Below are 16,069 nucleotides of genomic sequence, written 5' to 3' on the forward strand. Positions count from 1 at the left end.
GTGGAAAGATCTTCTTCGCATCGTTTTAAAGGCGCAGTAAAGGCGTAGTACAGTCTAGAACATACCGAGTACGCTCCTACAACGCTCGGGACCACTACGTTCTTACTGCATACGTTACCAATCTGTACGTTCCTGACGATCCTACAAAGACCGACATTTACCCAACGCCGATCATACCGCGAGGTATGTCAGGCAGCAGTTTGTTTTTATATTTCAACCAAACAGTTGTTCCAGCTGAAGTAAGGAAAAGATCAGCATTGATACGTCAGTTCATTTTGAAGTATGGCAAAATGTCAAATATAATGTTTGAAATGCAAGATATATAAACATCATCGCCGAAATCGTATAAGAAGCGTAGTGCAAACGTAATATGGTCGGCACCACCGTAGCGATATCGGCGTACTAGGTCTGCGTAACATCGTAGTAGCGTGTCAGCAGCGCGTTGGACGTGGGAGCATCGTAGTACGGTTGCAATGAAGACCATAATTTGCCAAATTGCTCAATTTTGAGGCCGGTCCAACCCGTCAATTTTCAGGCCGGTCCGCTCCGATCCGCCCCGATCCAATACTTTCTCAGATCCTGGCTTGATCGGTATGATCGTCTTAAAGTCGCAGTTATTAAAAACGTTTTTTTCTTCTTTTTTTTTTAAATTCTTTTTTTTTTAAACTCAAATTGGGCTCAGAATACCCAGAATATCGATTTTCCATTTGCAATTCTATCTTTATCATCTTTTCATAATGTTTCGTTTTAAGTGCTTTATTTGAACTATGTTAAGGCCTCAACAGACGATAGGGTTTAAATGTACAGCATCAATTATAGATAAGATGTACAGTTTTCAAATTAATACAACACCTGCATTCAGACGGTAATTCTAGGTAATTCTATATCGTATGAATCATCACGTTTCCCACCTAATAACATTTCCCTCCAAAATGGATACTTTGCAGGATTTTGACAATATTATTACTGGAATATGTGTTATTGTTATAATTGCTGGTATTAACCAACTAAGGAGAGATCGTTTAAGAGGTAGACAATGGGTCCGGCCATGGATAGCAAGGAGGGAGCAATTGGGGGCTTACCATGCACTTATGGAAGAGCTGAGTCAGGAGGACCCACATTCATATAAGAATTTTGTGAGAATGGACAAAGCTGCGTTTTCCGAGTTGTTAGATCTTGTGACTCCACTTATCAAAAAGAAGGACACCTTAATGAGGAATTCAATTTCTCCAGCAGAGCGGTTAGCCCTGACACTACGTTTTCTTGCTACAGGTTATTAATTTTCTTATTTTCTTTATTATTCCATTATTATTTAATATACCTATTTAAGTAAAACAATTGGTATAAATAATACATATAATGTGATATTGATTTGTTAAACTTTATTAAGAATAATAGTAATACATATTATGTACTAGATATTGATTATTGATTATTTCATACTTTTGCATAGGTGACAGTTATACAACACTTCAATACCTCTACAGAATTCCTTTGACTACTGTCTCAGAGATTATCCCAGAAACTTGCCAGGCAATATACAATGTTCTTAGAAACACATATCTGAAGGTAATTATTTTCTATTGATATGTTCTATCACTTGTATTTATTTGTACATTATATAAAAGCAGTTTAATTGCAAGTGAACATTTTTGAAGCTGACAAAATTATATAAGCTACTTTGCTGATATCTCTGGTTGGGTGTTGGATGTTTAAAGGTTAGTGTAAATGTAATTGTATGGCGGTTGAGAAAATTCATTTGAATCACTGTCATTGAATGAAGGGAGACTTGAACTTCTTTGCACCCCTGACTGAAGTGAAGGTGTCTGTGGGCTCAGAGGTCTCCATATCCGTTGAGTTGCAGTGCTACGTCCAGAATCTTGAACTGGTAGCCTCGTATGCTCCCCCTGGGCATCAAAAATTACTGTTTGAAGTTTCAGCCGTACAGCATTTTTAACTGAAGGGTTCTTAATTTTCCTGAGCTCATTTACTAAGTATTTCCCAAAAACTGAATCTTCGTCTTCTTCATTCGGAACATCAGTTCTCGGTGTTCTTTGACCCATGTTATTTTTAAGCTGGGATAACACAGAAACGGCTTCAGCCATTACAGCGGATGGACCAGTTTTCTGCCTCTTTAGTTTAGAAGTGCCAGAATTCTGGTTATCTTCTGTCTCCACAGTCTCTCTATCATCAGTCTGATCTTCGTCTTGTTCTTCAGTCTGTGAGTCCTGAAATAAAAAATTGTTTTTATTTACTTTGCAGGTACCAGACACGCAACAAGAATGGCAACATATTGCAACTCGTTTTGATGAAAGGTGGCAATTCCCAAATTGCATTGGTGCTATAGATGGTAAACATGTGTCTATAAAGTGCCCAGCAAACAGCGGATCACTGTATTACAATTACAAACATTTTTTCAGTGTCATTTTATTAGCTATTGTTGATGCAGATTACAACTTCTTGTATGTTGACGTAGGCAGTGCAGGGAGGTCAAATGACAGTGGAGTTTTTTGCAATTCCAAGCTGTATGAACTGCTTGAAATTAATCAACTCGGAGTTCCACCTCCTAAACCTTTGCCTGGCAGAGATGTGAGTGTTCCCTATGTCATTGTTGGAGATGATGCTTTCCCTTTAAAGAATTACCTTTTGAAACCTTATCCTAACAGACAGCTTAATGTTGACAAAAGGATTTTTAACTACAGACTGTCAAGAGCTAGACGAATATCAGAAAATGTGTTTGGAATCTTGACAAGCCGATTTAGAATTTTCCAGCGGCCTATATCCTTAGAACCAGCAAAGGCATGTTTTGTTGTGCTTGCAGTGTGTGCCCTTCACAATTTTCTCAGGGCGAAACAATCTTCAAGGAATTTGTACACTCCTCCAGGAAGTTTTGATGAGGATGAAAGGCCTGGGGAATGGAGAAACGAGACAAGACCTAATTCAGTTTCTAATTGTGCACAACAGTCGGGAAATAGAAATTCAACAGATGCCCGTAATGTCAGAGATGAATTTTGTGACTATTTCAATACAAATGGACAAGTACCATGGCAATGGGAGTTAGCTTAAAAATTTTCTTCTTACCATGTTGCTTAAAGACTGTCGTGGTGTTATCTGACAATGGAGAAAAACATCAAGACTCTCAAAGTGAGACCACTTGCTTTTGTAAACATCATCAGTCCCTGCCCCACTTTTTGTCGATTTTCTTACTTTAGCCAGTTCCTTTGCATAGTAAGAGCGAATGTGCTTAATTTTGGTATTGATTTCTTCCACTGAAATGTAATGAAACACCTGTATGATTTTTGCCAAATCAGTATTCAATATTACATATTAAATTACAAATTACATATAAAACGACAATTACATTAGCATTGTTTAGGAATGATATTAAATGATATTTAATTAGACTTTTAAAATGTAAGTAGTATTACAAATGTACCAGTGTAATAAAAACATAAAAAATAATAATATTCACCTGTGTATTTATCTTCTAACCCCTCCTTTACAGTTTCCAAACTCCTCAACCTATAATCTTTTTTAGAGTAATTTGCACTTTTAATATCCCATAAATCCGGTTCTGCATGAAAAAGTTCAATGAGTTTTTCAACATCTTCTTTACTCCACTGCGCCATTTTTATTCACAACTTTGTTTACATTTTAGCCCTAATTGTTCTGGAATTTCATTCATTAAACCCATTATCAGCAGATAATTTGGTAATCTGTTACTTGTCAATGCGGGAGGTCTGGAGAAAACTGTACGGCAAGATTTTCAAAATAGAACATGTCCTATCCCTTACATCTTGACATGAGGTTTCCGAAATCAAGAAATAGTAGCCTTCACACATTAAGATTTGTCTTTACATCTTAGTTTTAATTGGTGTTGTACTTCAAAATCCTACCGTCTGTTGAGCCCTTTAGTAATGGGGTTATAACACAGGCTGGGGCGACATCTCGGGATGTTTCTGCAAAAAAAAATTGTCTCGGCCTAATGTACTCGACATTGTTTTAGCAAAACACCTCTTGATGTCGCCCCAGCCAGCGTTATATCCTTGTAACTAACTCGTTTCATGTACTATAACTATTACTTAACAACTGGCCAACATAAATTTAATCCGCCTGCAGGCAGATATAAGTGGTCAAAAAACCGTGAAAATTACCGCTAAATATGAGGTGATGAAATCTACAGGATTCAGTGAATGTTTCAGGTAAACGACATGCCTAATTGTCCTTTACTTAACATAGCTTTATTCTATTATGTTACTGATAGAATTAACGACGCCTAAATACTTTATAAAAGATAGAAAAACTGTTAATAATTATTGACATTTTGTCTTGTTTATAGTGTCATGAAATTTGCAATTTGTAAATACCGGTAATATAGGTTGTATGCCACTATGTAAATTAAAAATGAAATAAATAAAAAAATATGTTAACTTTGCTGATCAATGCCCCACCTCCAAATGAAAAGTGTCCCGGAAATGAGTCTAAAATTATGGCATGTATGATTTAAGTCAGAAAACAGGAAGTGGATAAGCGACAGATCGGAAATCAAATCACAGGTTCTAGGCCTATGACTTAATGCTTTATACCAAATATCAAGAAGCTGTGATAGGTACTTGCTTAGAAAACTGATAAGACAATTTCCTACCATTGATCATTAATGTTGAAAATTTATCCAAGTCGGCAAACAGGAAGTGGATAAGCAACAGACCTGAATTCAAATCCCACCTTATGGGACCACGTGATAATGCTGTATACCAAATATCAAGAGGTGTGATAAGTAGTTGCTGAGGAAACTGTTACGACAATTTCCTTCCACTGACCATTAATGTTGAAAATTTATCCAAGTCGGCAAACAGGAAGTGGATAAGGGACATATCTGAAATCAACTCCCACATTATGGGACCATGTGTTAATGCTGTATACCAAATATCAAATGGCTGTAGTAAGTTGTTGCTGTGAAAATTGTCACGAAAATATTTACCCCGCCCGCCCGCCGCCCGACATTCACCATACTATAGCCCGGATTGGCACCTGTGCAACCCGTCAAATAATGAGAATTCTTTTCTGAGTTGTATTATCTAATTATTTTCTTGTATGTATGATACATTATCATTCAGCAAAATTATTTCCTTAGATATATTATAATTAGGGATGGCAACGAATACCAAAATTAATACTCGAGTACTCGGTCATTTTTCCGATCGAGTACTCGGTTACTCGGACGATTTCCAATGATCTTCAAAGTTTATCACACAATATCAACACCGTCCGCATGCTACTTTTGTTTTCTATTTACATTCATAGAATTCGTAACTATAGATAAGACTGCAAAGGAGACAAATTAATAAAAATTAAACCAACGACATTATACTTTAGAACATTTTAATTAATGCCATATCAAGTTTAAAACATGTTTAGCAGTTGTAACATCTGTTTCTTCTTGTAATAAAATAGACTGATCGGCGGCAACAAAAGTTTAACCGGGTCTAAATACTACATGTACCTTAATTATTATATCATAATAGCAATACGGCCCTTTGTTGTTTTCAAAAATGTTACCTTAAAACAAGATTCGGGTACAAACTGCATTGTGTTACACAATTAAAGGTTACTAAATATCATAAGAGGCCGGATGACGTAAGCGACACATGTGCGCGTGTCAAACTGTTGATCGCCTCATTAAATTTATGGTATCATTTTCGCACCTCTGCAAGAAAGTTGTGATTGCATTTAACAGGTATTTATGAAGGTATATGCACATCACCGAATTTTTTAACTAATTGGATACACCAAACTGTCTAAATAGAAAATAAAATAGAAATTATACATTTTTTCCGAGTAATCGAATATCAATTTTGTTAACCCATATTCGGACGTTCGATCGAGTACTCGGTTAACCGGTTACTCGTTGCCATCCCTAATTATAATTCATTAGAGAGATATACCCTAAATATCTGATAAGAAGCTGCCTCGAAAACAAGTCTGTCTCAAACATAAGCCACCATTTTCTTACAGTCAAAATTTACTTGAAAAGCCTATTTAAAAATCAAAAGGAATATCAGATGGTTCAAACCTTTAGGGTATAATCCCAGTGGTTTTGCATGCATCAAAGATCTAAGGAACATGCATGGGCCTACTTCCAGAATGAGAAAATTGCTCCATATAGTACAATACGCTTGTGATGTCGTTAATCATCTAATTTTAAGGTCATACCGTACATCGGATTTCTCTAGATGCTTTTAACAGCATAACTTTTATAACTGATAATGTTTTTGTTTTTTTTTCTATTATGTAGGGGATATACTCCAATTTATAATCTGTATTTTTATGCAAATGCATTCAATATGTACAAGTTATTAATCCGGTTAAATTTTATCATCCCTTGTAACAATAGACAACTGGCATCATGATTTCACATAGATTGCTAACCTTTCTGCGTGCCTTGACAAGCTAAAAATACCGGTCTGCCATACAAAAATTAGTTCTCTTAAAATCATGAATGTAAGTAATACATGTACTGGTATATTAACTGGAAACAAACAATTGAAACTTGAAGATTTACCTCTTTCAGTTTGGACATCTGTGTTTCAAGTTTATTTTTGAGCTCCTCATATTCTTCTTTAGTTGGAGCATTTTCCATTTCTTCCTTGATTTGTCTAAGAATTTCTTCAAACCCTTCAGTTGTAATAATGAAGTCTTTCTTCTTCAGCTGATGAAAAAAAATTGTTATATTTTCTTTTAGAGAAACAAATGTAGCTAACGAATTTATAATAGTTATTTTCTTCACAACATATTATATACTATTATATAAGGTCAAACTTTATTTCAAAATTATCTGAAGTGCTCTTTAAGTTATTTTAACTCTCACACGTTTAAGTGGACTTCTTAATTCTTCTTTTATATCAGGGTGTTTGGTATAGGTATCTGGCCCCGTGTTCACAAAGAAAATATCAGGATCAGTTGATCCTGATTTTATTTTCATTGTTTTATAAAACTAAAACTGACCGTATTATGCTAGAAACAAATGGAACATATTCAAAATATATATAATTGCTTATTTGCAAAGAAACCATCCAATTATGGGATAAAATCAAGAAATAAGAGAACAAATGCAAAAATAAACGGATCAAAATGAGGATCAATTTTAGGATTAAGATCAAAATTTGGATCAACTGTAAAATAACTATTTCTTGTAAAAAAAAAACAATAAATTCATTCTAAAATTTCATAAACGTGCTATTTCAAGTCCAGTTTTATCAAGTTTATACTGAAAATTCAATCTAAGAGAATAAATACTGGAGAATATTTGAGTTTTTAAATTTGATCCTGATCTTGATCCTGATCTTTAAATCTTTGTGAACACGGGGCCTGGCTATCAGCCTATATTTTCTTACTTTTGTTTATTTCTACATCTATTTCAGTGTAACATGAGACTTACCGAAAAACTCGAATTTTTAGATGGTTCGGGGATACGTATTATACTTCTCAGTATCTTAATTCCACACTTAAATCAAGGGTTTGATATGCTTGGCTGGTTAAGGGGTCAATATATATGGTTTTCAAAGCAAATTGGCAGATATTTACATTTTGCAAAGTAGTTTGAAGTTCACAATTTAAAAGTACGAAAATTCAGAGGTATGAATTATACAGGTCATAGCTAATTGGAAGATACAAATGTTTTGCAGGTTTTATTATCTCAAGTCTTATGAACCTTCACATCCTTTTTCTATTTTTTGATATAATTGGAAATAAATATTTTATTGATATTTTTCAATTTTAACACAAAATTGTTTGGAATTTAGAAGTCCTGAAATTCAAAGGTATGAATTATATCAAATTTCGGAAACCTGAAAATTGTTTGGATTTTAGAAGTTTTTCTGATTTTTCTGATGATTTAAGAAGTTCCGGATTTCCTAAGTTACTCTGTGCTAATCAATTAGATCTCTTTTCTTTATATTTTAACAGTTTAAAGGTACATAATTATGTATTTTTTATGTGACTTTATCAATTAACTTAAGGAAATTTTCTTTTGAATTTGACTATAATTTACCAGTTCAAACTTTGTTACCTAAACTTTGTCCTAAATTTTGACTCAGACTTGTGTTATCTTAAATCATAATATGTTAAGTCCATAAAGATTTCAAACTGACATAATTCACTATAATTTCAACTTTACATCTTGAAGTTTCTTCACCGCTATTGGGTATCTGATCGTTGTAATAGCTCCTTACCATCATGTAAAACTTTTATCATATGGTCAATATAAGAATTTGCCTCACTTTCTTCTAATTCCATACTGCTTGAGTGAAAAATATCATTCCTGTACTGACGAACCTATTAGATAGAAAACACATTAAGTTCACTATTGTTCTATTGTTGCACAAATATACTGTGCTTAAAAAGCAATAAAAATTGTTTTGTTGTAAATTGTTTTTGTACTAAACTACATATAAGATGCAATCATGCATTGTACCAGGCCTTTTTCCTATATTTTGGAAAAATGCTACAATTGGCAAATTTGGTATAACTGTCTCTTAATTTTCTTTTCAATTTGTGGGAAAAATAATTGTGAAATTTATCATTTGGTAAAAATATGCCAGCATTCAAGATGTTAAAATTCTTTGAACGAGCTAAATAAATCTTGTTGAAACTGATCAGAAATTAAAAGATTTCCAAAACGTCCAAGACCTCGACACCAAATACAACAAAAGCAGTGTCACCCAAGTGACGAATGCCCCCGAAAATGTTTCTTAAGCATGCAGTATTATGAAAAGAACAGAGAATGAAAGTAACTGATAGCTGAATATTGTTCTTTGTATTATTGTACCTGTAATCTGTAATTGTGATAGCATGAACCTTCAAAATATAAGAGTGACATTGACCTTTGAAGAAGAGACGTGGTTTCTGGACACAACAAAATGTTGTTATGAGATAGACATTTGTGCCAAATTATTTCAAATGCATGACAAAGATACAGTCTGGACATGATTCTTGTGTAAGTGGGGACACACAGACATGAGCCTTAGCCGCGACACACTGTCTTGATGTGGAAGACATTTGTGCCAAGCTATTTTAAACTACTTCCATGCATGACAAAGTTACAGTCCGGGCATGAATGTGTATCTTCAAACTCTCCTCGAGGGAAAGAGTACCTTCAAACTATAAGTGTGACCTTGACCTTGAAGGTAGGGACGTGGGTCTTGGACGCGACATGTCTTCTTGATGTGGTAGACATTTATGCCAAGTTATTTTAAAATCCTTCGATACATGACAAAGTTGTAGTCCGGACACAAATGTGTGTAGCTATTTACTCTAATTGTGATAAAGTAAACTTCAAAATGGTAGTGTGACCCTGACCTTTGAGGTAGGGACGTGATTATTGGATGCGACACATCGTCTTGATGTTGAAGACATTTATGCCAAGTTATTTTAAAATCCTTTCATGCATGAAAAAGTTACAGCCGAGACACGATTGTGTCTACTATTAATTAATAATAATAATTCTTATTGTGATACTGTGAAACTTTAAAATGTTAGTGTGACTTTGACCTTTGAGGTAGAGACGTAATTGTCAGACGTGACATATCGTCTTTATGTGGTAGACATTTATGCTTAAAAAATTATGTAGTTATTCTAAAATAATTTGAGGCATGACAAAGTTACAGTCCGGACACAAATGTATATATCTATTTACTCCAATTGCTATAATGTGAAACTTCAAAATGAAAGTGTGACCTTGACCTTTGAGGTAGGGACGTGTTTCTTGGACATGACACATCATCTTGATGTGGTAGACATTTTTGCAAAGTTATTTAAAAATCACTCAATGTATGGCAAAGTTACAGTCTGGACAAGAATGAAGTGTGACAGACTGACAGACAGACTGTGCGATTATTCCATGCCTCCTTTCGGGGGCATAAAAATAAGGTACCTTTTTTTTCAAATCAAAGACCTCGGATTGAGAATTTCTTTTTTTTTGGATTGAAAAAAAAAAATATTTTGGAATGGGGCCTTTATATGGACCCATGGGATAGGGGAAAAATAGCCTGTATACAAAAAATTCTAATTACAAATCTACACTTGTACATGTTAACAGTATATATTATCCACAAGCCTCTTGAATTGTTACATCAAATTTTGCACCAACAAGAGTGATCAGTGATCACATGTGTCGCCTCATAATGGCCAATTTCATGTTGGGACAAGTTTTGTGACAGACGGACAGACAGACAGACAGTGCACAACTAGACTTGGTACTGATCATTCCTGTAAAGTTTGGATGAAATTGCACCAGCAGTTTATGACGAGTAGTCTGGACAAGCTTTTGTGTATCTAGCAACACACAGAAAATAATACCTTTTTTATCAAAGGGCCATAACTCGGCCAAATATCATTCAACCGGAAAACCCGTGCAATATGCGCAAGGACTTGAGCTACAGATCAATCCTGTAAAGTTTCATTGAAAATGCATTAGTGGTATAAGAGAAGTAGCCCGGACAATCTTTAAAAATAAAAATCATTAAAGGGCCATAACTCTGACAAAAATCATTGAACCGGAAAATTATGACAATATGCACAACTAGACTTGGTACTGATCATTCCTGTAATGTTTGGATGAAATTGCACCAGAAGTTTATGAGGAGTAGTCCGGACAAGTTTTGTGACAGACAGACGGACGTTCTCACTGGACAGTAATTATGTGGCTACTCTATTGTTCTCTCTATTGTTCTTTTTAGCCACACAAAAGAAAATAGCCACATAAAATCATTACGGAATGAATGACATCAAAGAGAAAGAACAGTTACCTATTGTCCCTCTAGCCACATAATTACTCTCCTGTGAGTGCGGACAGACGGACAGACGGACAAAAAATGATTGGTGATTTTGTTTTTTATAAATTTGTTGTGAATAATTAAAGTGGTGACTTACTTTATAACCTTCATAGTTATTTTCCCTTTTTAACTTTGATGCTAACATTACAATAGAGGCTGATAAAGTATAAATTAAAGACTTTTATTAATGATTTACCTTTGAAAACAGGTTGTTTGTTTCTGTGAAATCGCATGCGATGTGGCTATGAAAATACTGGTTATTTATCAATAGGTGTAATAACCCAGTACAATCAGTTTCACTAGCAGATTGCTTGTGCTCGTACCCTGGAGCATTTATAAAACACTGACAAATGCTCCAAGGGTCTACCGACCACTGTTGAGCATCGCTGTTTTTCCAGTTAGGAGAAGGTGGTGAAGATGCTTGATTTTGCACAATAAAGTCATAGATGGCGCCACATATGTTGTTTGGACAAGCAGTTTTGCCCTTAGTAAAGCAACAGCTGCATCTTACTTGCCCAAGAGGACAAACTTTGTTTCCAGCATTCCCTGCTGGCTTATGGTCTGGCTTGAGAGTATCAACTTGACAGCTGCCACACGTCGCAGTTGATGGTAATGATTTTGTAAACCGAATGTTCTGTAAGATATCCTTATGTTGTTGATCTGCTATGTCATTACAGAATGGTACCAGTCCCTCTTTTAAATATCCAAGTCCTAGACCAGCCTTTACCCACTGTCTGTAGTTTTTCTTCTCTAACTGAAGTTGATGTGCCATCCTGATAAACTACCTATATCTTATCAAACAAACAAAACATTTTGTTCAAATTTTATATAAATTGTTTAGACTAAAGAGTTTTGTAACCATCTGAATGACGCACGGACGGATGATAGACACCAGACAAATTGTGATTACAAAAAATCACCTTTAACAATTTGTGCGTAGTTGAAAAAAACAATATTACGACATATACATACGAAAAGGCTTAACATTTGCGGTTTTTAAATCTGCGGTGTCGTTATGAACCGCAGAAATAGCAGAAATAAAGTTCCCGCAGAAAATAGTACTTATACGGTATACAGTAGACTTGCTGAAATAAAAATTACACAAAGTCATTTAATAAATTTATTTTGACAAAGTTCAAAAGACCTGACATACCTTTTATCTCATCAAAGAGGCATGCCGACAATCATCAGTACAATATATAATTTGGTCATTATCATTGCAGGAATTTTGTTTCCGTTTAACAGTAGATCTACATGTATTACAATATAAATGGTGTCTGCAGTTTGATTTTTTTTACCAAGTAACTTTATTTATATTAGATATTTAGAGAAACATCAGTTCGATAGGTAGCATCTTTCAAGCCCTGTCGGGCGACTTTGATTTTTTTCTTACCGACCCGAAACTTCTACTTGTAAATTAGAACGGGCAAGTGAATTTCTTGAGGCCTGTCTGGCCTCCATATTTCAGACTTAAAACTTACTGAAACAGATTCATATTCATTGTCTGCTATTTTTACTGAAATAATTACTTCCCTTGAAAATAGTTATAAAAAGCTGTACGTGTCTTAGCGTATGGGCGTTATGTTAATGTACCATGAACCATACAGAGTGGAAACAGTTATGATATACTGTCTTGCGGCATACCATTACACCTGTTAATGCTACCATACTGGATGTGGCCGATAACTATAATAATCCAGGTTTAACCACAAGTGGCATGATCATACCAATTTATTTTTGCATCATATGTGGGGGATGGGGCCTGGTTGTTTTTCAAAACGTTTACAATTCATTTACATCTTTTTGTCTTATTGTTTATGAAACATTATTTCAAAGTGTTTAAAGCATTATTTTCAATAATTATTATTATAACATTTGTATCACAGACATTAAGAGAATACTTGTTGAAAGTATATTTTTGAAATTCATTATTCAAAATTAGGAAGTTTTATTAAAAAATGACATTTCTCGTTCAAATAAAATATACCAAATATGTATCAAAGTATGATTTTTTTTATTAATTTAATTATTTTAGTTAACTTTTTTTCACAGGTAGTAAATATCAGCATATATGATTAACTGTATCTTATTTGTTTGAAAATAATGAAAACTAGAAGGGTTTTTGTCACAAAAAACATATTTCTCCCAAAACTATGTATGGTCACTGATGTGAAGTTTCATTGAAATTCCACCTATGAAAGATGGATAAGATTTTTCTATTTATAGCTCTGGCGGCCATTTTATTCAGCAAATCGGAACATGCGGGTGATGTGCACAACTAAGGATGGTACTGATTACTCCTGTAAAGATTGATTGAAATCCCACAATTAGTTTGACCTGTGAAGACTGGACAAGATTTTTCTTTTTTAAACTCTGGCGGTCACTTTGTGCAGTGTAGCGGAACATGCTGGTGATGTGCACAACTAGGGATGGTACTGATCACTCCTTAGTTTGGTTGAAATTCAACCAGTAGTTTGACCTGTGGAGGCCAGACAAGATTTTTTTTATTTTTAGCTCTGGCAGTCATTTTGTACAGCAGGGAGCAGAATGTGCTGGAGATGTGCAAAACTAAGGATGGTACTGATAACTCCTACCTGTGAATGTCGGACAAGATTTTTTTAATTTTTAGCTCTGGTGGCCATTTTGTGCAGCGAAGGGGAACATGCTGGCAATATGTACAACTAAGGAGGGTTTTGATCACTCTTGTAGAGTTTGGTTGAAATCCCACTAGTAGTTTGACCTGTGAAGGCCGAATAAGAATATTCTATTTAAAGCTCTTGCGGCCATTTTGTGCAATGGAGCGAAACATGCTGGCGATATGCACAACTAAGGATGATACTGATCACTCCTGTAAAATTTGGTTGAAATCCCACCAGTAGTTTGACCTTTGAAGGCCGTACAAGACTTTTCTATTTTTAGCTCTGGTGGCCATTTTGTGCAGATAAGCGAAACATGCCGGTGATGTGCATAGCTATGGTGGGTACTGAACACTCCTGTGAAGTTAATGTTGAAATCCCACAAGCAGTGTGACCTGTGGATGTCTGACAAGACTTTTCTATTTTTAGCTCTGGCAGTCATTTTTTGCAGCGAAGGGGAACATACTGGCGATCTGTAAAACTAAGGATGGTTCTGATCACTCCTGTAAAATTTGGTTGAAATCCCACTAGTACTTTGACCTGTGAAGGCCGAATAAAAAAAATTCTATTTTTAACTCTTGTGGCTGTTTTGTGAAGCAAAGTGGAACGTGTCGGTGATGTGCACAACAAAGGATGGTACTGAATACTCCTGTAGAGTTTGGTTGAAATCCCACAAGTAGTTTGACCTGTGAAGGCCAGACAAGATTTTTCTTTTTTTAGCTCTGGCGGCCATTTTGTGCAATGAAGCGGAAAGTGCCGGTGATGTGCACAGCTATGGATGGTAATGATCACTCATGTGAAGTTAATGTTGAAATCCCACCAGTATTGTGACCTGTGGATGTCTGACAAGACTTTTCTATTTTTAGCTCTGGCAGCCATTTTTTGCAGCGAGGGGGAACATGCTGGCGATCTGTAAAACTAAGGATGGTTCTGATCATTCCTGTAAAATTTGGTTGAAATCCCACTAGTACTTTGACCTGTGAAGGCCTAATGAGAATATTCTATTTTTTAGCACTTGCGACTGTTTTGTGAAGCGAATAAGAATGTGTCGTTGATGTGCACAACTAGGGATAGTACTGATTACTCCTGTAGAGTTTGGTTGAAATCTCACAAGAAGTTTGACCTGTGAAGGCCAGACAAGATTTTTCTTTTTTTAGCTCTGGCGGCCATTTTGTGCAGCGAAGCTGAACATGCCGGTGATGTGCATAGCTAAGCATAGTATTGATCAATCCTGTACAGTTTGGTTGAAATCTCACCTGTAGTTTGACATATGAAGGCCGGACAAAAAAATATTTTTAGCTATGGAGGCCATTCTGTGTAGCGAAGCCGAACATGCCAACGATGTGCACAGCTAAGGATGGTACTGATCACTTGTGAAGTTTGGTTGAAATCCCACCAGTAGTTTGACGTATGAAGCCCAGACAAGATTTTTTTTATTTTCAGCTCTGGCGGCCATTATTTAAAGCAAAGTGGAATCTGTCCTGTCAGTGATGTGCACAACTTCAAATGGCATTGATCACTAACTGTAAAGTTTGGTTGAAATCCCACAAGTAGTTTGACCTGTGAAGGGCAGACAAGCCAAATGCAGACGGACAAATGGACGAACATGTCAATTTTTCAGGTTTATGAGCTATTTTTATTGTACTTTTCTTTTGTTTCCTTGTGGGCTAACTATTGTTTCCTTATGAGCTAACTATTATTTACGGAATGAAGTCCTTTGTTCTCTTTTGTCCCAGTGTACCGTTAGTTAGCTCATATACCTAAAATGTTTGTTCGGACGGACACACGTCAACGGCAAAAAACAAATGTCTCCCAAACATTTTTGGAAACATACTAAATTTAATAAGTCATTGGTAATATTTTATCATGAAAAAGAAATTTATTTGCTATTTTTATTTACTCATTTCTAAATAGTGTTATATAAAACATGCAGTTTTTATTTGCAAACTTTTGCCTATAATTTGTTTACATCTATTTTATATGTCACGAGGTGAGAAAAATGTGCAGCCTGACCGGGACTCGAACCCGGGACCCTCGGAATACCGTACCGCGGCTCTACCGACTGAGCTATCCGGCCGCTTACACATCTTCTCCCCTATATAGTGAACAGTTTTGAACCGTGACATACTCCCCTGCTATATTGAAATTCGTCCTCGAATTTCACAGAGTTACAGAGCAATGTAAATTAAACTCTGAGCTGTATCAGTCACGGTCCCACGTTGGGCGCCAAATGTCACGGGGTGAGAAAAATGTGCAGCCTGACCGGGACTCGAACCCGGGACCCTCGGAATACCGTACCGCGGCTCTACCGACTGAGCTATCCGGCCGCTTACACATCTTCTACCCTATATAGTGAACAGTTTTGAACCGTGACATATGTCACAGATTGAAATTATATGGTAATGGCAGCCGTGGATTTCCATAGTTTTATTTAAGCGGAAACATCGTGCACGCGCGTTTTTATTCGGTTTCGTTTAGTTTTTATCGTATAAGTTTAACTTCCGGTATTGAATCGGTGAAAATCGACAAATTTCCGTCAATGATGTACATTGTCGATCTCACCCGTGCAATATCGTGAACACTGGTCACTCTTTCTTTCTT

The 16,069-nt window shown here is 35.7% G+C and overlaps 3 protein-coding genes across 3 annotated transcripts; 1 reads left to right on the plus strand and 2 right to left on the minus strand.

Annotated features, from left to right (window-relative positions):
• Positions 1-764: 764 nt before the first annotated feature.
• LOC132728292 (uncharacterized) lies at positions 765-3,464 on the plus strand. Its single transcript, XM_060713958.1, has 3 exons — positions 765-1,272; positions 1,454-1,569; positions 2,263-3,464. Exons 1-3 carry the CDS (start codon positions 891-893, stop codon positions 3,064-3,066), a joined length of 1,302 nt encoding a protein of 433 aa, XP_060569941.1. The 5' UTR covers positions 765-890; the 3' UTR covers positions 3,067-3,464.
• LOC132728371 (uncharacterized) lies at positions 1,368-3,908 on the minus strand. Its single transcript, XM_060714054.1, has 3 exons — positions 3,473-3,908; positions 3,082-3,269; positions 1,368-2,228 (listed from the first exon to the last, which is right to left on the minus strand). The coding sequence occupies exons 1-3, from the start codon at positions 3,627-3,629 to the stop codon at positions 1,713-1,715; spliced, it is 861 nt and encodes a 286-aa protein (XP_060570037.1). The 5' UTR covers positions 3,630-3,908; the 3' UTR covers positions 1,368-1,712.
• A 2,636-nt stretch (positions 3,909-6,544) lies between these two features.
• LOC132728100 (uncharacterized) lies at positions 6,545-11,619 on the minus strand. The gene is made up of 3 exons (XM_060713750.1): positions 11,029-11,619; positions 8,177-8,334; positions 6,545-6,709 (listed from the first exon to the last, which is right to left on the minus strand). Exons 1-2 carry the CDS (start codon positions 11,602-11,604, stop codon positions 8,197-8,199), a joined length of 714 nt encoding a protein of 237 aa, XP_060569733.1. The 5' UTR covers positions 11,605-11,619; the 3' UTR covers positions 6,545-6,709; positions 8,177-8,196.
• Positions 11,620-16,069: the final 4,450 nt, after the last annotated feature.

Source organism: Ruditapes philippinarum, unplaced genomic scaffold (genome assembly GCF_026571515.1).
Source record: "Ruditapes philippinarum isolate M1 unplaced genomic scaffold, ASM2657151v2 ctg10701_1_1_1_1, whole genome shotgun sequence".
Classification (NCBI taxonomy): Eukaryota; Metazoa; Mollusca; class Bivalvia; order Venerida; family Veneridae; genus Ruditapes; species Ruditapes philippinarum.